The sequence below is a fragment of the Mugil cephalus genome, chromosome 8, assembly GCF_022458985.1.
Source record: "Mugil cephalus isolate CIBA_MC_2020 chromosome 8, CIBA_Mcephalus_1.1, whole genome shotgun sequence".
Classification (NCBI taxonomy): Eukaryota; Metazoa; Chordata; class Actinopteri; order Mugiliformes; family Mugilidae; genus Mugil; species Mugil cephalus.
The window spans coordinates 14,265,565-14,287,228 of record NC_061777.1 but is presented as its reverse complement, the minus strand read 5'-3'; the positions used below and the strand labels follow the sequence as shown (position 1 = coordinate 14,287,228).

At 42.4% G+C, this 21,664-nt stretch overlaps 3 protein-coding genes across 6 annotated transcripts; 1 reads left to right on the top strand and 2 right to left on the bottom strand.

The window, feature by feature from the left end:
- Positions 1–256: 256 nt before the first annotated feature.
- On the bottom strand, positions 257–3,865 carry iqcd (IQ motif containing D). 3 transcript variants are annotated; one of them, XM_047591731.1, is made up of 5 exons: positions 3,621–3,865; positions 1,453–2,071; positions 1,120–1,341; positions 975–1,046; positions 257–731 (listed from the first exon to the last, which is right to left on the bottom strand). In XM_047591731.1, the coding sequence occupies exons 2-5, from the start codon at positions 2,062–2,064 to the stop codon at positions 444–446; spliced, it is 1,194 nt and encodes a 397-aa protein (XP_047447687.1). In that variant the 5' UTR covers positions 2,065–2,071; positions 3,621–3,865; the 3' UTR covers positions 257–443. The 3 variants fall into 3 exon arrangements, with proteins under 3 accessions (XP_047447687.1, XP_047447689.1, XP_047447688.1); XM_047591733.1 differs by lacking the exon at positions 3,621–3,865 and adding an exon at positions 2,287–2,317; XM_047591732.1 differs by lacking the exon at positions 3,621–3,865 and adding an exon at positions 2,167–2,307.
- Positions 2,578–13,454, top strand: tpcn1 (two pore segment channel 1). 2 transcript variants are annotated; one of them, XM_047591729.1, is made up of 26 exons: positions 2,578–3,222; positions 5,557–5,690; positions 5,941–6,117; positions 6,221–6,334; positions 6,476–6,606; positions 7,052–7,140; positions 7,275–7,309; positions 7,466–7,524; positions 7,717–7,816; positions 7,972–8,088; positions 8,651–8,775; positions 8,850–8,898; positions 8,986–9,049; positions 9,142–9,186; positions 9,281–9,337; positions 10,188–10,241; positions 10,351–10,423; positions 10,524–10,631; positions 10,750–10,911; positions 11,054–11,169; positions 11,266–11,312; positions 11,386–11,454; positions 11,577–11,673; positions 12,329–12,468; positions 12,561–12,641; positions 12,731–13,454. In XM_047591729.1, the coding sequence occupies exons 1-26, from the start codon at positions 3,132–3,134 to the stop codon at positions 12,872–12,874; spliced, it is 2,478 nt and encodes an 825-aa protein (XP_047447685.1). In that variant the 5' UTR covers positions 2,578–3,131; the 3' UTR covers positions 12,875–13,454. The 2 variants fall into 2 exon arrangements, with proteins under 2 accessions (XP_047447685.1, XP_047447683.1); XM_047591727.1 differs by lacking the exon at positions 2,578–3,222 and adding an exon at positions 5,109–5,452.
- Positions 13,455–13,512: 58 nt separating this feature from the next.
- On the bottom strand, positions 13,513–21,030 carry slc8b1 (solute carrier family 8 member B1). The gene is made up of 15 exons (XM_047591730.1): positions 20,655–21,030; positions 19,843–19,995; positions 19,388–19,440; positions 19,052–19,109; positions 18,846–18,951; positions 18,603–18,770; positions 17,502–17,615; positions 17,345–17,419; positions 17,107–17,237; positions 16,887–17,028; positions 16,667–16,788; positions 16,174–16,327; positions 14,329–14,409; positions 14,166–14,230; positions 13,513–14,093 (listed from the first exon to the last, which is right to left on the bottom strand). Exons 1-15 carry the CDS (start codon positions 20,778–20,780, stop codon positions 13,905–13,907), a joined length of 1,737 nt encoding a protein of 578 aa, XP_047447686.1. The 5' UTR covers positions 20,781–21,030; the 3' UTR covers positions 13,513–13,904.
- Positions 21,031–21,664: the final 634 nt, after the last annotated feature.

Here is a 21,664-nt window from a genome sequence, read left to right as displayed (position 1 = left end):
CAGTTACAAATAAAATATAAGAAGAGGTGCATCAAGGCTTACAAATCTCACACAAACAGAGATGTCAATCAATTAAATGCTACTGCTGCCCTGAGAAATCCAAACTACGTCTGAATGTCTGTTGGTTTTAGATAATAAAAATGTTATATTATCCATTGCTGCTTTGTCAGTAATGACTAGTTTGATGTTTTCTGGAGTATCCAAATATTAGATTTTTCTCCCAAAATGTAACAACACATTGCAAACTATAGATTAATTCATAGAAATAGTAAAGAAAGCCTTTATTGAAAAAGAGGGCGTGGATATCAACCACACTGAATGTGGTATGTAAAGCTATTTGCTCAATAGGCTTTGTGTTTCATTAAACATAAATTGACAAACGACGTTAATGCTCTACTGGTAAGGTCCATGTCAATGTAGAACTACAGTGAAGAAACAGTGGTTTACTTGGTCTTCTTGCCTTTGCCTTTGCCTTTCTTAGCCTTCTTGTTTTTGCCCTTGTTCTTTAAAGCCTTGCGAGTACTGTAGCCTCTCCACCAGGCTTGGGCAAAAATAGCAGCTTTGGTCTTCAACTCCAGCTCCCTGATCTCCGCCTTCCTCTTTTCCTCTGCAAGACGCCGCTTCTCCTGAATCTGGTTGCACTCCATCTCCAGGACAGAGTAGGGTTTCTCCAGCTTCTTCACCTCCTCCTTCTCCTGACCGTAACCCATTTCATTCACCTCTAGGGTGCCCTGAGAGAAGCGATGGCAGTGGATAGTGATGTGAAGAAAAACAGATGATAGAAGAAGTTAGATAAGAAAGTGACAGATAAAAAATGTATATATACAACATCCAAGTTAAAGTTTGATAAAATAATTTCAGCAGATGTTCTTCACTCGCAGATTGGACTGACCAAACTCCATCATCTCTGGAGAAAGCTTGTTAATGGACCCTGTGTCAAGATTATACACAATAATGTTTGTCTGAATCTGTACCTGTGTTTTTTCAATTTCTTCGTCAAAGCCTTGGATTAAGTATTTGATTTTCCACTTGACCTTTCCATTTTCCTACAAGAAGTAAAGCAACAACAGTCAGTAAGTTTTAATGAAAAGTACAAGTTTAAACAACGTTAAAACTTACCTCTTGGAGTGCTTTTTCTGCCTTTCTATTTTCAAGCATCAGACTTTTGATCTGACTGTTCAGTTTAACAATTTCTTCTTGTAAACTGGCCTGCTTCATATTAGATTTAAGGATATCTGATTTCTGCTGTTGGTCCATGAGAAGTGACTTATGTTCGTCTCGTGTGTTTCTCCTTTGCAGGGTGTCCTGCAAATTTGCGATGTCGTTGTTTTTCTGAGAAATCTGCATTATAGACAGAGAAATAGGAGAGGGGAAAAATGAGATGATATAGAAGAGAAACAAACTAGACTCTGATAAGTAATGTCCCTTTCCAACATCTACATGACGCCTTACCTCTACATGTATTTGGCTGAGGAGTCTAGTTACTTCTTTTTCTTCTTGTAAAATAACATTCAGGTCTTGGGCATGGAATGAAGACGGCTTATTCTTGAGTGCCACCAGCAGCTCCTCGTCCACACTAGTCAGCAACCTTGCTACCATACAGCTGTGAAATATCTTAAACCCTCTAATTAATGTGCACTCAGTCTCCCTTGACTTCATACCTAGCTCTGCCCCCAAGCAAAGAACTGCATCAGGATGGGCACGGAAAAACCTGAACATGTCTCTGGCAGCGTTCTGGATGTCCCCCTCAAGCTGAGCCCTGTCTCTCGTCCTTGCAGCTCCGGCTTCTACCTCTTGCTCCCCATCTAACTCCTGCTCAAGATCTTGCAGTTCCTCCAACATTTTACGTAATACTTGATGCTCATGAAGCACCCTACTCAACTCTGTGTCCACAACACCAGACTCCAGGCGGTTAAACTGGAGGACAGCAGGAAAAGTGGCCGCAAGCTCAACTTTACTGATGCAGTTTTCCATTATGTTCGAGATACGTTGAGTCTCAAGAGAGAGCTGCTTCTTCTGTATGGACAGAGCATCTGATGGAGTCTTCAGCATCTTTGAAGGCATTTAGTTCCTGTTAGAGAAAAATGGAAGAAAGCAAACAGTGTTGTAAAAGTATAGATAAAATGCAGTGTTTTTCAATATAGCCTTATTATCCATTGAACTTACTTTGTTTTCTAGATGTAGTTGTTGTTTTTTATGTGTCATAAATAGATAAAACATGACCTAAGTACCTTGTGCTAATATAGATGTAAGTTATACTCTATACCAACTAGCTAAGCTACATACCTGTCGACTCGCCGCAAGTTTTCGTTTTTGGTTGCTAGGATACCAATAACGCGGCGGTTGACAGGGACTCCAATCGTGTTTGCGGCTGTTACGGAAAATAGGTTTTTACATGGATACTTTTTTATTTGTTTATTTTGCGAGTTATTTAATTATTTAGTTAAATTGATTAAATTATTAAAAGGAATAAAAAAAACGTAGTATGAGCTTTAAATTAACGTACAGCATTGCTTTAGACCCCTGTACTTTTATTTTGAAAATATGGCAGCGGTCACTCTCTGCCGTGAACTGCGTTGGTGTCGTGAAAGTGTTTTGCTGTAGCTACACCGTACACTCCAGGAACTTCACCTATTTGTTGAGCTTCTGTTGCGTCTTTGGTGTCAAGTGATGCTGTTTGTGTCAAGACTGGACTAGATGTAAACTTTCTGTGCTCCGTTGTCGGTTCACACGCGCATTTGTTGTCTGGCCGAAGCCTGGTGTGCGATGATGATGCGACGATGTACACAAATGTACAGTGTCAGCTTAGCCTGAGTGACAGAGAAGCGGTGACAGATGTCATCTGTGACCGGACAAAAGTCAACAAACCGTGTCCTTGTCCGCTATTCGAAATTTAGAAAAGCGCTTATTCCTAAATTGAATGTTTTTACTGGAGGCTTTTAACTCCAAATCCGTTTTTTGTCTCGGCACAACGCAGAAAGTAGCCGGTTTGTTAGCACCCAAGATGAGCAGTTGTCTTGTGGTTTGCTCAACAATCCCACCGGTTGTTTAGCTAATAGAGCAGCTTAGATCGACACCAACCAAAGGCTGGGATTAAAGGGCAAGTTGCAGCCCGTGTAGTGTCTGCTATTATGGAGACTGACGACGATGTGCCTCTCATCTTAACCTGGGACGAAGCAAACAGCGGTCTGCTCAGCGAGGAGACCGAGAGAGGAGACGAGAGTAAGTCCTATCACACACACACACCCTCCTTTATAGTTGAGTTATCTAAACTATGCGAAGGCCATTGGCCGTGGAAACTGCTCTGCGGTTGATTCTGTACAATTAAACACCAAAGCAGTCTGATCTAATGGTCAATTTGGAGACTGTGTTGTAATGATCGATGATCGATATCATTTTTAAAAGGTTGGACTAAAATATCAGGTTTAACACAACACAACCTACAGTCACCAAACTACAATTTTACGTCTGGCCGAGAAATATACAACACGATTGTTGTTTTTCACACCTGCGTGGCGATCACATTTGACTCTTGAAGAACACATTGTTTACATTGTTTGTGTACATGCTGTTACAGCGCTGCTTATGGTGTGATATTGTGCCGGTGTTTGTCTACTTACCATGGTTGCACTGGTGCAGTGAGAAGCTGTGTAATGTTGCATACATGCTGCCATGTCCAGGCCCATTTGCCCTAATGAACACAGGCTGTCCACCAGACTCTGGGATCACGTGTGTGTGCAGTATGTATGGGCATCCATGCATCCACTCAACATAGTAATCCTGCCGCCTTTGTTTTCCTAACATATAAGCGACAAAATAACCCACCTGAGAAAGTGCTGGCTCAGCAGACCGTGTGGCCCTAAGCCCCTCCCTGGTGCTCATGGGCAGCATGTGCATGTTGTGTGAATGTCTGCAGCCTGTGTGTAAGTGTTTCTGTGAGCTTACTGAATCGTTTTCTCTGGCTCTGGGGCTGAACAGGAAGAGTTTTTTTTTTTTTTCTTTTCCCCTCTGGATATCTGGGAGTGGTGCAAGTGGGGAGTTTCGTGCTGTCCTTGCTGATAGCTTTTGGAGCCTTCTGGTGGAAAAAGAGGGAGTTTTAACTTGGACACTGAGGAAGTAGGCTGTGTCACCGGAGAAACAAATCACATGCTTGGATAGAAGTGTGGACTTTACTGCTGGTGGTCAGGATCCTTCAGACGATCACAAAGCTAGATTGTATTTTTATTTTTATTTTTTTCTGGGAGAAACTGTCATGAGTGCCGTGTCTGTTTGTGTTTCTGTGAGCCTGACCTCGCAGTGTTATTGACTGGGAGCTCCAAACAGGTTATTGTTCTCAAACAAATGACGGGCTGGAATGGCTCACAGCAGACACGAGGTGTACTCCTGTCAGGATAACAGACAGGCTGCGGCTGAGCTGAAGTTTGATCTTTACACTTAATCTCAATCTGCTGCTGTCATGGTTGACAGGAAACATCTGAGACTGCATTTCTGAGAGTTGAATGGCCTACGCTACGTTCAGATCCGAAGAGTGGTGCCTGGAGGAGCAGAAACATGTGATGTGCAGTGTGTGGGAAGAGCACCCGGATAGACTCACATAGGAGTAACATATGCAGCTGCATGAGGAGACTGCTTTTGAGATCATGCATTTCACAGGAGAATACTGAGCTTGTCTGGATTCCACTTGTATTTTTGAGTTCATTTATAACATTTTGTCATTTAGAAGACATTTATTTAACTAATTTTGTTAGGTTTACTGTAGCCCGCCCTTTCTCAGTGTTATTAGAACTATAAATGTCTTACTCATCTCTTTAAATTAGTCACAGTCTGTCTTTCTTCTGCAAGACTAATTCCTCCTAGTGGTTTGTCTGTCTTCTATCTGTATCCTCTCTGTGGCAGGAAGAGACCTAAGAGACAATGTTACAGGCACTGGCCTCAAAGTTCAAACTCTGCTGCTAAGAATAATTTTACTGTGCAATTACATTTTATTGTGTCAGTATCACTCATCAAGTGACTGTTTTTTAAAAAAAAAAAAAAAAAAAAAAAAAGAAGAAGAAAAAAAAGCAACCAGTTTGTAAAAGGTCTTCCTGAGGTTTGTTGATCAGCTCGAATGGTTTTGTCTCCTGAGTCCTTTTGAACTTGATATTTCTGGATCTGAGTGGATCTCACCCGGACACCACTTGTGACTCTGTTTTCTGGTGTGTGCATCAGTCCTGAGTGGAATGTTTGGCCATCTGTATCTCCAGATGTGGGCGGGTGTTGGAACAAGACCAGCGCACTGCGAATGACACACACGATTTCATGGACCTTAATACATTCACAGAGCTGCGGCACATAGCCTGATCAATGGAGTGCATACATGGACAGACAGCTGGTTTACATGAAGATCGCTACCGTAACGAGTATCCAGAAGTGGTCTCCTCCTATGCCTCACAGTTAGAACTAGACTGCATTGGTAGGCGCATGTGCACTGTTTGTGTGTGTGTTTAGTTTCAGGTTCTTTTATATTTCTCTCTGAATAAGGGCTCAACTCACTGAAAATTGTCTGTTTTCTTCCAGATGGAGGAGGCAATTATGACATAGTGAACAATGCTGTGGTCTCAACACCTGGGCCGCAAAACTACAGAGCCCAAAATGTGTCGTTACGACAAAGCTGGGAGATGAACTACCAAGAGGCAGCCATCTATCTGCAGGTATATTTATACAGTTACTGGTCACATGAAGGGTTTATTATAGCCTCTACACTGTGTGACGTGTTTCACATCCTGAACTGCTGCAGGAAGTAATTAGTGTCTGTTAATACATAACAAAATACAAGGGAAACTTTGGATGCAGAAATATAACACACAGTTTTTAGCAATGCATATTTATCTTCTGTGCTACAGTTTGTGTCTGAGCACATATGTGTAGTTTTTATTTTTACCTTTTGAATTTCGTGCACAGGAAGGAGAGAACAACGATAAGTTCTTCACTCACCCCCGAAACCCAAAGGCGCTGGCGGCCTACCTGTTTGCCCACAACCACCTGTTCTACATGATGGAGCTGCTGACAGGCCTGCTGCTCATGATGCTGTCGCTGTGTGAAGCTCCCGCCGTACCCTCACTGCGGCTGGATGTCTACGTGAGTGAACAGACACACGCGAACACACCCACGCAAATGCAACCTCGTTCAGCCGGTGTCCTGAAGAAGCTGCTGTGTGTGTGTTTGTGTGACACCTCTGCAGGTCCATGCCACGCTGGAGCTGCTGGCTCTGGTCATGGTGGCATTCGAGCTATGCATGAAACTCCGCTGGTTAGGCTTCCACACCTTCATACGCCACAAGAGGACCATGGTCAAGGTATCGGATAAAAATGAGCACAACTACTTTGAAGTCTTGCTAACATGTGGAAAGGCAGTCATAGTTTAAGTTTCAGCTTTTTTTCTAGTATTGTTCCTGTTTCAATTTTTTTTTTTTTACCCTTTAACTCTTTTCGTACAGACATGTGTTTTGCTGCTGCAGTTTGTGGAGGCCATAGTGGTTCTGATCAGACAAACATCTCACGTGCGAGTGACCCGAGCGCTCAGACCCATATTCCTGGTGGACTGTAGATACTGTGGAGCTGTGCGCAGGTAGATAATGACCTAAACAAACACGCAGAGACTCACAAAGTCAATATGCTGTATATTTACTTTAAAATACAGCGTATATATGGGCAGTATATATGGGCATGTATATGCGACGTTCTGACAGGTTGTAGCCACAGCAGCACTACTATTGATTGTTCATAGTTCTGTATTTAATGTCTGTTTAAATATCACTGGCTTTAGCCTTTTGATTTCACTAATGAATACATTTATCAAATGTCAAAATGTAATTTTATTGAAATATTACAGACTGTCCAGGCTATATTAAACTGTAAAGAGAGGCTAAACTTCTTTTTGATACTAAATGGAACGATCAGAGTGCACAATCTTTGGTCTATTTGTCTGCTGAAATGTATTAACTGATCTTAATCATCTTAATAAAAAGTAAAATTTTCCGTGTACAATGACATTATTTCTTTGGTCCAATCAGAAACCTAAGACAGATCTTCCAGTCTCTTCCACCTTTCATTGACATCCTCCTGCTGCTGCTTTTCTTCATGGTTATATTTGCCATCTTGGGTAAGAATGTGTGTTAACTGAATGCATATGAATATAATTGCTTCCTTCTTGCACTCTGTTACTGAGAGTTGTGCGATATGGGAGTATCTAGTTTTGCCATAATGTGCGTTTGATTTGGCTTTTGTTTCCTCCAGGGTTCTGCCTCTTCTCTCCAAACACTGCTGACCCGGTATGTTGAGTTTTCGGTCTGCCTGACAATAGTTTGTTTGAGTTATGTATGTTGTCTGTCTGGGGTGGATCTTCTCTTTGGGCCATCTGTTTGTGTGTTAGTGTCTGGTCAGATTTCCTGACTTAAACCCTATCCCACCCTATCCCCTCACCACAGTACTTCAACACTCTGGAGAACAGCCTCGTCAGCCTCTTTGTCCTGCTGACCACAGCAAAGTAAGCACAGCACTTTTTTTTTTGCGATCTTTGGACGCATGGCATGCAACCAGTGGTTCCTCGTTTGAAAGCTCATCATAAATGCTTTTGCCACACCACATCTGTTTAGCCGACTGCCACAGTTTGTCTCCGACTTCTCGTGACTCCTTTACCTCACACTTCTTTCGCTCTCTCTCTCTTTTTTTTTTTTAGCTTCCCTGATGTGATGATGCCGGCGTACTCCAAGAACCGCTGGTCCTGTGTTTTCTTCATTGTTTACCTCTCCATAGAGCTCTACTTCATCATGAACCTGGTACAAATCGCTTAGCTTGGAGTGATTTATGGTCACAACACGAATGCAAATGTTGTCCCTTCATTTGAATTTAAGCAGTGTCGTCCTTGAATCCTGTTACAAATAGACTTCTGTTTAGCATCATTATTCTGTAAATCTCCTCTGCCCCCCTGCAGCTCCTGGCAGTGGTGTTCGATACATTCAATGACGTCGAGAAGATGAAGTTTAAATCTCTTTTGCTTCACAAACGCTCTGCTATTGACCATGCCTTTCAGCTGTTAGTTAGTCGGCAGGTAAGTCTGTAGCATTCATATTTGGTAAACGTCACTTTGTACATTTCCTGGAGTCACATTCAGAATCAGAATCAGAATTACTTTATTGATCCAGAGGGGAAATTACTTTTCGTAGCAGCAGCTCCTACTCAGTGTACCAGTGTTCAGAACAAATCGCAATGTAGGCAATAAGAATATGTAGGATAAGAACAAATTAGAATAAAAATGCTCGCATTAATATAAACAAAATGTAAACATGTGTCACATCTGAGTTGTTGCTCTGTAATAACATTGAATATATGTATATGAATCATTGCACATGGTGATTCCAGAGTCCAATAAGTATATAAAGAAATATGTACAAGTATATGAAAAGAAAGTGATCCTGAGTATGAGTATAAATATGAGTTATACACAGAAGGAACTTATCCAACCGACAGACTCGGAGAGTCTGACACAGAGTGAAGAGTTGTGCGTGTTGATGGCCACAGGCAGGAATGATTTCCCGTGCTGCTCATTGAGGTATTTATAAATGCAGCTGTTATTAAAATTTGACTGTGTTGCTATTGTTTTTTCCGTCCAGAGGCCGATGGGTGTGTCCCTGAAACAGTTCGATGGTCTGATGCGTTTTTACAGACCACGGATGTCTGCGAGAGACCGCTTCCTCACATATAAAGCTCTTAACACATCAGGGGCTCCTATGCTCAGGTCTGACGCCCTCTGTCACATGCATCGTGAGTTTTTTATGGGTGGTCATTTAATGGCGGTCTGCTCTCTTGCAGTCTGGAGGACTTTTACAAGTTCTACGAGGTCACCGGACTTAAATGGAAGGTAATTAGCCACACATTGGTAGTGTCCAGTGATAACTCACTCCCTCTGGTTGATTGTAACATACATTTGCTGTAAATGTGCATTAAGGCGCGACGCAGCGGAGAGCATTGGTTCGACGACCTCCCCCACACAGCCTTCCTCATTTTCAAAGGCAAGTTCTCTGTTCGGCATCTTTTATCTCACACTTACACACATTTGAGTCTCAGTTCCTTATTGTCGCCGCTTTCTTCTCTTCTTTATCAGGCATCAACATACTTGTGAAGTCAAAGGCCTTCCAGTATGTTATGTGTAAGTGTAATCGTTAATATTCGTCCAGCTGTCCTCGGATAGAGTGAGACAAGTCTGACATCAAAAGCCTTTCAATGTCCTCTTGTTACTGCAGACGTGGTGGTGGCCATCAATGGTGTGTGGATCCTGGTGGAGACGTACACGCTCAATAGTAAGAGACTCTTAAGAGGACACAAACTCATACAACTAAGTGCAGGTTATTTCACCTGTATATCAAAACATGCTCAATACACACTTATCTAATGGGTATGTGCTTCAAGTCCATTTTTATATAAAGTCTGATTCTTTTTCACAGAATAAAAGGGACTGGATTTAAAAGTGGTTTTGTGGACGAATGTGGGATGTTCTTTTATTATTTCAAGCAGAATTAGTTAAGCAGGTTAAAAAAATAAATCCCAAGAATGGAAAGTTCATGAATTTACTTCCTGAAAATAGATCTAAAAATACCAATGTAGTTCTGCTGCAGTATGCTTATTTTTCAAATATCAACCTACACAAGGAATAAGACTCATGATCCGAAGCAGACGACATCATCTGTAAAACATGCGTGCCCAGCGTGGTGCACGGGCCGAGCTCGGCTTCCAGGCGCTGGCTGGTGTTTATTGATGATGTGACAGCCACGTGATTTCTGAAGCCTTTGGTGTTAACGTGCTGTCTGCAGATTGAGACGAATGAGGCAAAGATGATTGGGTGGCGCTTCACACCAGCAGCTGCCGCAGCCAAGTCATTAGTCAACCTGTTTGAGCACCGAGACTAAATGGGCACAAAAATAAATGAAGACATGAGAGGAAACAATTTGTTTGGTCATGTGCATGGTTGTAATTCCTACACCCTTGATCACATGTATATATGAATCTTCAAATTAATAGGACACTGCACTTAAAGCCTGCATTTTTTTGTATGTTAACTGTTTATTTTTGTTAAAATAACAAAGATTACCTCAGTGCCCAAACTAATGTATATGGACCTAACTGTACAACACTTATCTTCCTCTTCTGCAGGTGGGTTTTCCTGGTCCAGATTTGTTCCCTGGAGCTACATCGTTTTCCTGACCAGTACGCAAACTGTGCTCTGTCTCCCACTCACACAAAGCTGGTCATACGAGGGTGCTCGTGGTTAACTGCGCTACTAATGCTAATGCTAACTCTGTCCTTCTGTTTTTAGTTTATGGTGTTGAGGTGTTATTGAAAATATCAGGTTTGGGGCCAACAGCTTATTTCAGCTCTGGGTGGAATCTGTGAGTATTGTTAAATATGAGTAAAACATAAACGAATGCTTAGAAAATATTTTACTCTATACGATTTCAGTGCTTATCCTCTCTGTGCTCGTCTGACCAGGTTTGATTTCTCTGTGACGGTGTTTGCCTTCCTGGGCCTGATCGCTCTCGCCTTTGATATGGAGCCGTTTTACTTTATCGTAGTTCTCAGACCACTTCAGCTGCTCCGGTGCGCTTTCCTTTCTTCTGTTGACATCCGAGTGTAAATTACAGTACACAAGACCCTATTTATAATACACATGGTATTATTCTTTACTTCTGTTACTTCTATCTGTTGTTTTTCACAGGCTGTTTAAGATTAAGCAGAGATATCGCAACGTATTGGACACCATGTTTGAGCTCTTTCCCAGGATGGCAAGTCTGGGGTTGACATTAATTATCTTCTACTATTCCTTTGCCATTGTGGGAATGGAGTTTTTTGCAGATGTGATTTATCCCAACTGCTGCAAGTGAGTCCTCATCCGTAGAAATGTATTTATCACGATCATGCATATTGGCGCATATAGTCTTCTGCTGACTCCTGCACCGTGAAACACAGTTTATTTCTACTACTGTTAAACTACTTTTCATTCCACTGATTTACTTTTGAAGCTCCAGCACAGTGGCCGACTCCTACAGACTGATCAACAACACAGTCGGCAACAAAACCACGTTGGAGGAAGGCTACTACTATCTCAATAACTTCAACAACATCCTCAGCAGCTTCGGTAATTACATGCATTCCTTTGCATTTCTTTATTAATTGTTCTCAAAGTGTGTTAATTTTGCCACATTTGTAAAATATGTGGTCACTTTGTTTCCAGTGACTCTGTTTGAACTGACTGTGGTCAACAACTGGTACATCACCATGGTAAGCCATTTTATCTGCGATCGATCGTGTCACCACTCAACACACAGGCTCATCCCTGTTTGTTCTCCCACAGGAAGGAGTCACTTCGATGACGACTCACTGGAGCCGCCTGTACTTCATGACCTTCTACATAGTTACTATGGTGAGACCGTGTACACGCTTAAGTGTCCACGACGCGCTCTGCCTGTTTGCGCTTATTTGTTCACGATTTAGCAGATTCGCCGCGTGTTTGTGAATGTCACGTTTGGCCTGTGCCCTCTGCAGGTGGTGATGACCATCATTGTGGCATTCATTCTGGACGCGTTCGTGTTTCGCATGAACTACAGCCGCAAGAATCGGGAGCCGGTGGATAACCCAGAGGGTGGGTCCGAGTGTGTGTCTGTGAATCAGTGTGTGCTTGTTGCATTAGGGCGGCATTTACTGAAGGTCGAATATTCTAATATGCACAGGTAATTGCTGGATAAAAGACATTTTAAGATATTTAAGATATTTTATCCCACATATTTTTCATGTTTGATTAGCTTTTGCGCTGATCTGGCGTAACATTATGACCAGTGACAGAAGTCAGTAACATCAACCATCTTGTTACAATTCTATGTTCTGCTGGGAAACTTGGACCTGGCATTAATGGATGTTACTTAGACATGTATCACCCACCTATGGCAGACCAGGCACCCCCACCCTATAGCAATGACACTCCTTGATGGCGGCAGGATGCAACCTGACACACACACACAAAAATTGGTTTAGGCACAACTCAAAAAAACATGAACAGCGCAAGACGTTGACCTGGCCAAGTATCTGTAGGATACTACATATACTACTAACAATATTGTGTTACCAGACCCCACAGAAGGCCCATATACATTCTCTGATCAATCACAACAGTTTTGGAGACTTAAAATGACCTACACAATATTAGGAATAAAGTGGTCATAATGTTATGCCTGATCGGTGTAGCTGCCACTGCTGTGACCTTGTATTCAGGGCTAATTTAACGTGTGTGTTGGCTCTAGATGAAAATGGAATAGTATTTGAAGTAGAGGTGGGTCGTGATGAAGCTCTGGCCACTCTTGAGCTTTACAAACAGACGTGTCCTGGACTGTCTTACCTCAGCTCTCTACAGGGCGTCCTACAAGCTATGGACAGGAGTGGGGTAAGGACACAAGTGCTGTCGTAACTCTTAACTCTCTGCTCGTCACATAAATACCACTAACTCGCTTTCTCTCTCTCTTCTGTTGTGCACAGCACTCGTCTCTTGTGTACCTAGGTCGCAGGTCTAGGACAAAGAGTGACCTCAGCATGAAAATGTACGAGGAGGAGATACAGGTGAGACCCTGAAGGAGAAATAATCCTGAATATCATGACAGTGGCTGGACTCTGGCGACTTCACCTTATCCATGTTCTGCTTTCTCCAGGAGTGGTATGCAGAATATTCAAGGGAAATCCTGCCTCAGCCAGACCAAAGCCCGGAGCGAGACCAGAACAGTCCCGTCTCCGACCCGTCTCCCTTACCAGAGCTGCAGCTCAACTCACAGACTGGACCGCACAGCATTAACTGATGCACAGTTTGCAAGCAACATATGCACATCGTCATCTCGGTCTTCGTGAATTCACAGAAACACCATCACTCCAAGTCTTTTCCAGCTCCCCCACACTTACCGTTTGCCACAGCGGGACACTGGTTCGGGGCCTTTTGGACTGATGTGAGAGTGAGTTAAAGGGCGACTCCTTCCTGGAGTCGTTGCTCCAGACATGAAGACAGCAGCACCACTGTGGCGCTAAGATGCCTTTTTTTGGCCTTGTGAAAGACTGAAGCAAATGTCACCCGGGAGCCTGAACAGTATGTTGTGTACGTATACTGCTGTAGGCCCTTTAGTCCCCTTTGTAAATCATGTAGTACTTAAACCTGATGCCTTAGTTTAATGGCGCATATGATCAGTATTAACACAGGCACTACTTCAACTAAGTTCTCTAAGACCAAAAGTATAAATAATTACACTCCTATAGCTCAACCCAACAAATTACTGTGTACAGTTTCTCCTAACTAATGTCTCAGCAGATTATTTTATTTTACTTCTCATTCTGTAATGTATTTGAATTCATTATTAAGGGATTTTAATAAATTGTTTAAACTGTCAAGTGCACTGAAGAGTTGTTGCTACTGAACACGTGAGGAAAGACTAGCGTGCAAGCGTCATAAAAAACACCAAAATTATTTAATTGCCCAAAAGTAGCTTTGTACAATGTCATTGACATTTCGATTTACAGTATCTTGACTCACAGTGTTTCAAAGTACAAATTTCTACAATCTGTAATGTCCCTTTATACTCTTTAAGTGCCACTGCAGATCCCGTTGGCACAAATGAGAAGCTGAATTAAGGCACAGTAGGATGTTAGTTGCAGCTCTCCCTGAGCAGTCCTGGCTTTCCTTTAGCTTGGTTTCACTGTCTAACCACATGAGGTGGTTAGCAGGCAAGTGTACTGTTCATTCTTGTATAAATAGTTCATCAGTATATTATGGGTAAAAGGAGAAGACGACGTCATTTGTCATTACGAGACGACACCTCCTCTTTGAGACTGGCCACGGGTCTATAGGTGAATCTTGCCAAACTCTGTGAGAAGTGCAATGATGAGGAAGGTGACGTAGAAGATGAGGAGAAAGATCCCGTACGCCCGACTCAAGTGGAAGCGGCAGAGTGGAACGATGACAAAGGAGAGGACCAAAGACAAACCCAGAGATCCTGCGAGAATCCACGTCAGCAGACCCTGTGATTCAAACTGAGGAGGAAAAACAGATGGAGATGTGATATCGTTGTAGTATCTTCTGAAATTCTTTCAGGAGAAGCTTACCTGCACTGCAGATTGTGTTTTAACCATCTGGGTCACACATCCCAACCCCACCCCAAACAACATATCTGGAAAAAGTACAGTTAAGGATGCAGTCATTAAACAAAGTCTTGTGCGCGTCCATAAGTTGTACTTTTATGCTCGTGCAGATTCAGAGTAAGGATACTAAAAATGATGCCTCCGAAGCAGGCAGATATCGCCATCCGTGGATAACCCTGCCGGGCAATGGTGATGTCTGAGAAACAGTCTGAAAAAGACAGATGCATACAGATCATATTTATATACATACATATATATATATATATATATACAGTGGGGGAAATAAGTATTTGATCCCCTGCTGAATTTGTAAGTTTGCCCACTTCCATAGAAATGATCAGACTCTGGTTTTTATGGTTGTTTACTGGTTATGGGTATAGACAGAATATCAGTCGAAAATGCATAAAAAACACACAATCTAAAAGTTATAAATTGTTATGTATTTTATTAAGGGAAATAAGTATTTGATCCCCAAGCACAACACAAGTCAGTACTTTGTAGAGAAACCTTTGTTGGCAAGCACAGCGATGAGACGTTTCTTGTAGTTGGTCACCAGGTTTGCACACAGCGCAGGAGGGATTTTGGCCCATTCATCTTTACAGACAGTCTCTAAATCCTTCAAGTTTCTTGGCTGCCTCTTGGAAACTCGGAGCTTCAGCTCCCTCCACAGGTTTTCGATCGGGTTAAGGTCTGGAGACTGACTAGGCCACTCCATGACCTTAATATGCTTCTTCTTGAGCCACTCCTTTGTTGTCCTGGCAGTATGTTTTGGGTCATTGTCATGTTGGAAAACCCACCCACGAGGCATCTTCAGTGTTCTTGCTGAGGAAAGAAGGTTTTTGTCCAAGATGTTACAGTACATGGCTGCATTCATTGGCCCCATAATGCGGTGAAGTTGCCCTGTACCCTTTGCTGAAAAACAGCCCCAAAACATGATGTTTCCACCTCCATGCTTAACCGTGGGTATGGTGTTCTTTGGGTCATACTCACGTTTTTTCATCCTCCAAACACGGCGGGTCGAGTTAATGCCAAATAGCTCAACTTTGGTTTCGTCAGACCACAGCACTTTCTCCCAAGCCTTCTCTGAGTCATTTAGATGTTCACTGGCAAACTTAAGGCGGGCCTGTACATGTGCCTTCTTGAGCAGGGGGACCTTGCGGGCACTGCAAGAGTTCAATCCATAACGGCGCAGTGTGTTGCCAACTGTTTTCTTGGTGACGGAGGTCCCAACTGCTTCCAGATCATTAACAAGCTCCTGCCGTGTTGTTTTAGGCTGCTCCCTCACCTTTCTCATCATCATCCTCACTCCATGAGGCGAGATTTTGCGGGGAGCTCCAGACCGAGGACAGTTGATGGTCCTTTTATGGGTCTTCCACTTGCGAATAATGGCACCAATAGTTGTCACCTTCTCACCAAGCCTTTTGCTGATGGTTTTGTAACCTATACCAGCCTTGTGCAGGTCTACAATCTTGTCCCTGACATCTTTTGACAGCTCTTTGGTCTTGCCCATGGTGCTGTAGAAGTTGGAATGTAAGAAACTGATTCTTAGAGCAGGTGTGCTTTATATACATGACGAGTTAAGATCAGGAGTATTGGTAATTAGTTGACTGAGCACAGCTGTGTGCCACATGCGCACCAGCCAATCTGTAGGAGCCTGAATTCTAAGTGAATTGTTGGGGATCAAATACTTATTTCCCTTAATAAAATACATAACAATTTATAACTTTTAGATTGTGTGTTTTTTATGCATTTTCGATTGATATTCTGTCTATACCCATAACCAGTAAACAACCATAAAAACCAGAGTCTGATCATTTCTATGGAAGTGGGCAAACTTACAAATTCAGCAGGGGATCAAATACTTATTTCCCCCACTGTATATATATATATATATATACACACATACATATACATATACACATAGGTATGTTTGATTAGGTTTCGTAAATAACATTAGATTCTCAGGTTTCACCTCCTATGCTGTTGCCCCAGGCCAAAAGAGTCAGGCCCAGCACGGTGTTGCTGAGACTCAGCACCACCCCGAGCATGTGTAGGAGACTGACCACTTCAGAGGCCGCCGCACTGATCAGCACCGCGCTCACCACAAAGCCCAAGAGAGCAAAGAACTGAGGGGAGGAAAAAACCAAGACGAAATTAGTCACAGATTTAAACGCATGCAAAACACATTTCATCATCGCAACACGAATAAAAGGAAACTGTTTCTGAGAGGAGATTCTAAATATGAATGAATGAATGTGTGCGACCTCCAACCCCTGCCTGAAAAGTGAACTTTTAAAGAAGTGGACATATTGACATTTTTTCTAGACATTCACGGTACCTATAAAACTAATGATCAGTTTTGTGTTTAGTGTATCTGACATAAACAAATTCCAGCGTTTGGTACAGCGATATAATGCTCGCCAAGATAAGATTCCCCAGACGTTTTGGACATCGCCAGCACTTACTGGATGATACTTGGGAGGACAATCATTGGTCGTTGTGCAGAAGACAATAGAAGACAGAAAAAGTCCCAGCAGAAGAATCAGAAGCCAGAGGGGAAACTGCCCTTGAATCATATAACCTCCATCTAGACGACAGTGAAGAAGAAAAGAAACGGCAGTAATTTAACCACACATTTCATCTGAATATGGCCACAGTGTGTCATCACGATGCCTTTACGCTTACACGCTCCAGACTGGAAGACGAGCACACACACCAGCGGAGCAGTGATTAGATGCAGGCAGTTTAGTGGGCGCCTCCAGTTCTTGTCCTCTTTGTCGGGGTCAACTATGGGGATACAGAGCAGCAGCAGCACCTCCAGAGGGGTCTGTGGGTGGAGGACAAGCGTTTTAAGTGATTTCCTTGTGGTTCGACTTCAAACCGTTGACAAAGTTCACACACATACCTTGACTACTTTGAGCACTCTCCAGCTCAGTGGCTTCCTCCTCCACTTCCTGCAGTCCACGGGATTCAGAGAGCTCAGCAGGATGTGGCTCGTGGACTCAGAGTAAGGCAGAAGCGGTCTGTACTCTGACTCTGCAACACAAACACACACACGTGTATGCTATGGTCCTGATCATGCAGGAAAGACCTGTTGTTTATTAACTTTTATTCTGTGTCCTGTAAGGGTGCTGCATTCCTACCATATTCCTGCTGGATGGCCCCGGCTGGGAGGTAGGAGACGTCGTCATCCGATGAGTCGGACGAATTCAAATCCTCTGCAAAGAAAAACAACCGTCACTGTGTAAATGATTTCCCTTTCTCTCTTTTTGTCTTTGTATATGAGCTTCTGTGTCTAACCTTGAATATGCGCCACGTTCTGGATGCTTGTGTTTGCTGAATGTTTTTGGCGGTTGTAGATGAATGCGCTGATGATGACAGTCAGTACGTACACCACATAGAGGCCCAGGTAGCCTAGAAAAAAAAGGAAATGAAGACTTTGGTGTAAAACTGCCCTTGAGACTTATAGTGGCATCCAGTCTAACGTATGTATAAAACATTTATTTATCCCCCTGGAGTCCACAAGGACAGGTTCATTTCTTCTTTCTTTACTTTTTTTTAATTATGACACACAACAAGCATGAGTCTGACTAATATAATATAATATAATATAATGGAACATGTATGCACTTTGGAATTTTGTATTAATAACATTAATCAAATTTTTTATTGTACAATAAATATATTCTAGTTATTCTATTCTAGTAATTGAATATACGGAGGTCCATATAAGGACCACATGTATTGTTTTAAATCTGACACAAATGCTGTGTCTGAAAATACTACAGAGGTCTTGTGTTAAAGTTATCAACGCTTGGCTCACGCTGTGGGCGTGTGTATGTGTGTGTGTGTGTGTTTGTGTACTTGTACAGCTATCTTTCCAAGAACCAGTTTAAGTTTTACACCATCAGAATGAGGGCATTTGTGTAAAGTGAGGACGTTTTGGCCGCTCCTCACTTTTTGGCTGATTTGAAGGTTAAAACTCAGTTTTAGGGTAAAGGTTACAATTAGGTTATGGTCAGGACTAGTGTTAGGGTTAGACATTTTATTGAGAGGGTTAGGGTAAGGGGCTAGGGAATGTATTATGCCAATGAGTGTCCTCACAAAGATGGCCATACAAACGTGTGTGTGTGTCTGTGTACTTGTACAGCTATCTTTCCAAGAACCAGTATAAGTTTTACACCATCAGATTGAGGGCATTTGTTGCACATTCATTTGTGGCCGGTCCTCACTTTTTTGGCCTCACTTTTTGGCTGTTTTGAAAAAAACTCAGTTTTAGAGTAAGGGTTACAATTAGGTTATAGTCAGGGTTATGGTTAGGGACTAGGAAATGCATTATGCCAATGAGTGTCCTCACATAGATGGCCATACATGGCCGTGTGTGTGTGTGTGTGTGTGTACCTAGTGTTTCTCCCAGCGTCGTAGTTCCTCTGTACAGCATGAGAAAAGTCCAGTACACTGCAACCATGTAGAAGGTGACGTCACGTAGGAAAGGCCGCGAGGCTACAGCGAAAGGTTTGACCAGAGCCACGCTGCCCGCAACTACCGTAGTAACAAATATACCAGCTCCTGAAGGGACAAACCGGTTTTCACGTGTTAATTTATCATCTATTTCGGCGTAAGAACGAGAGAATGCGAGCATACCAAATAAAGCTCCGACAGCCATCCCCGCCGTGTGTGGGTGGGAGAACGCAGCCATGGCGCTGAAGATGTCAGGAGCTCCATTACCAAGAGCCAGAAATGTCACGCCCTCAGCGCGGACCGCAGTCAAGGAAATCTTCCTCAGCAAAAAAATACATTTTAGCAAAATAAATAGAAACAAAAGAGCAGAAGATGGGGTGAAAGGATACGGCCACGTTGTGGGTGAGGTGTAGACTGGAAGAGATGGCCGACAGGTTGGGACAGAAGCTGGGGGAAAAAAAAAAAAGAAAAAAAAACACAAATGATTTGACTCACAAATGCATCTCAGCTACAGTAGTGCACAAAAAAAGGTCAGGGTGAAAGCAGAAATACGGAACAAACTGTGCTTCCTCTGAGGAAATCCGACAACTCAAAATGAGCTCAGTTGAAGAATCTCTGCAGTCATGTGACACTTTCTCATGTGACTATAAAGAACTGAGGACTAAACCAACCACGTTTCACTTTCCATAGCTATGGACACATTAAGTGTGCAGAGAGACACTTACAACTTAGACGCAGCAAGTCCAAGGAAGACAAACAAGAAGAGGAGCCATATAATCTGTGGAGAAGCAGAAGAAAGTTGTTGAAAGACTGTTGTTGTAATGACACATATTCAGTGTTGCTTAGATAAATGCTCTGTAATCAAGAATTCGGTTGAATGCATTCAGGCATGGCCTTAGTTTACTGCACTAGCCTCATCGTTCCTAATCTCCAGTGGAGACCATTCATTTGAGGGAGCATTTTCTTTCTCTGCGGAACTAGAAGTCAGACTGTTTTTGCCGTACAATAGAGAGACATGCACATTAAAAAAAAAAAATCTGGTATTTAGCAAACAATGATTGTCATATCAGAAGTTCCCAGGTTGTGTCAATTTCCTCCTAAGGTCCAACTGGTGCTAAACTGCAGAGTTTCACCCTGCTTCATGACCACTGTCCAGACACACACACACAAACACACTTACACAAAGTGTGATAGTGAGAGGAGTGAGGTTGGGAGGCAGCAAGCAGAACACCAAGTCCAGGTAGTTGATGAAGCCATCTTCCATGCTGCAGTCTGATGTGTTCTTCACAAATGAGCAGCGGTCGGCGGCACTGTGGTTCATCACGAGGTCACACTGAACACACAAAAACCATCAGCCCTCTGGTTACTCATATTAAACCAGTTCTCAGACACCTGAGACTACACTGCTGCAACGGGAACACACTATTGACAATATGCAGCATGGCAAAAATATCAAGTAGATGAACTTAAAACAAACGTCACCGAGGTATCTTTACAAAACCTCAGTATTGTTTTAATTATGTCCTGCTCATTAACTTGCAACCATAACTATGATGACCAAATTTAGATAAAGGTTCTGGAGATCATTACCACAATAACAAATTCATTTCATTCAGTCAGCAAGTTTCAGAGAGGAAACTGAGAGCTTATTTAAATGTTTAACTGATCCCATTTACAAATAAATAAATAAATGCTTGATATTAGTGACAAAAAACATAATGCAGCCCAATAAACCAACTACAACATAAACATTAGTGAATTAGTGAACATTAGTCAGGAAATATATTTCCGTCAGTACAAGAAATCAAAATACACTGCTCTTCAAAATCCAAAACAATAGCGTCAATCCAGATGCATCTGACTGAAAACGTTAAACTTCACTCAGACTTATGACAGCTGGAAAAAAAAAAAAAAAAAAAAAAAAAAAAAAATCTGCTGACAACCTGCCAAACATTAACAGAGATCACACAGACACCTGACAATCTCACCCACCTCATCGGTTTCAGGCATCACGGCCATCACTGTGATGTTTGAGGACCCTCCTGTCAATCCGACACCGGAGGAGACCTGCTGGTGACACAGCACCAGCAAAAGCGACAGGGCAAGATTAAGAAACATGATTCAGACTATCCTGGAGCCGAGTCCATGTTTCTACTGGTGCTGCTGGTGGTGGTGCGTTATAGGAACTGTGGTCGGTTTAGTCCTTTAATCCAGTCCGTTCTAACCAAAGAGCAAAACTAATCCAAAAGAAATACACGTCGTCGTTGTTGTTCCAGAAAGAAAGCTTCACCGTTAACATAATTTGTCTCTAACCGTGTGCTCCGTGTGTGTGTGCTTAGATCCCATATCCGCGTACACTGTGTACACTACACTCAGGACTCCTCCTGAAACCCCACCTCCTGTTTTTCCAGCTGTGTGCGTTCAGGAACTCCTCGGAAACTCAGAATGTCAAACGACAAATCTGTACATAAGGTAGTAAGATTTAAGTTTAAATGCACCCTAACACTGAATAAAATAATAACAATTCTGCATTTAAATGTAATCTAATGTATTTATTATATAATCAGGATTAATGGACAATCCAAATAAATAAATAAAACACTAATTTGCCAGTGAAAAGTAATACATTATAATGTAACAGTCCCGCTCTACATGTAAATCTCATCTTCATAAAGGCTTTGAGATTCATAAGAGCTAAAATAAATGAGACAGATGTTGATTCCACTGCACTTTTATTCTGGAGCCCATAATTCAATCCAGTCCAACAGCACCATGAACTACGTAATCCAAAAATGATTACTCTACTAAGAGTCATGAAGCTAAGCTTTAGTGACGGACTGGACTATTACAGTTGAACACATTAGTGCACCACACACGTTTATCCCACACTACTAGAAGGCAGCATGTGTGTAAACTATGCCTCTTGTATCATCAGTCAGGTCTCTTGTTACTTCTGACCCGGGCTCCAGTTAATCTCTGTCGCTCGGTTGTTTTTAAAGTAA

Bases quoted from the DNA above. Each gene is read 5' to 3' on its own strand.
- iqcd (XM_047591731.1), bottom strand. From the start codon at position 2,064: ATGCCTTCAAAGATGCTGAAGACTCCATCAGATGCTCTGTCCATACAG. The intron at 1,342-1,452 runs GTAAGGCGTCAT...TCTATAATGCAG, and splicing joins TCAGCCAAATACATGTAGAG to ATTTCTCAGAAAAACAACGA. The intron at 1,047-1,119 runs GTAAGTTTTAAC...TACTTCTTGTAG, and splicing joins CAGAAAAAGCACTCCAAGAG to GAAAATGGAAAGGTCAAGTG.
- tpcn1 (XM_047591727.1), top strand. From the start codon at position 5,344: ATGGAGTGCATACATGGACAGACAGCTGGTTTACATGAAGATCGCTAC. The intron at 5,453-5,556 runs GTAGGCGCATGT...GTTTTCTTCCAG, and splicing joins GTTAGAACTAGACTGCATTG to ATGGAGGAGGCAATTATGAC. The intron at 6,607-7,051 runs GTAGATAATGAC...TGGTCCAATCAG, and splicing joins TACTGTGGAGCTGTGCGCAG to AAACCTAAGACAGATCTTCC.
- slc8b1 (XM_047591730.1), bottom strand. From the start codon at position 20,780: ATGTTTCTTAATCTTGCCCTGTCGCTTTTGCTGGTGCTGTGTCACCAG. The intron at 19,441-19,842 runs GTAAGTGTGTTT...GCTTCTCCACAG, and splicing joins CTCTCACTATCACACTTTGT to ATTATATGGCTCCTCTTCTT. The intron at 17,616-18,602 runs GTACACACACAC...TTTTTTTTCTAG, and splicing joins GACGCTGGGAGAAACACTAG to GCTACCTGGGCCTCTATGTG.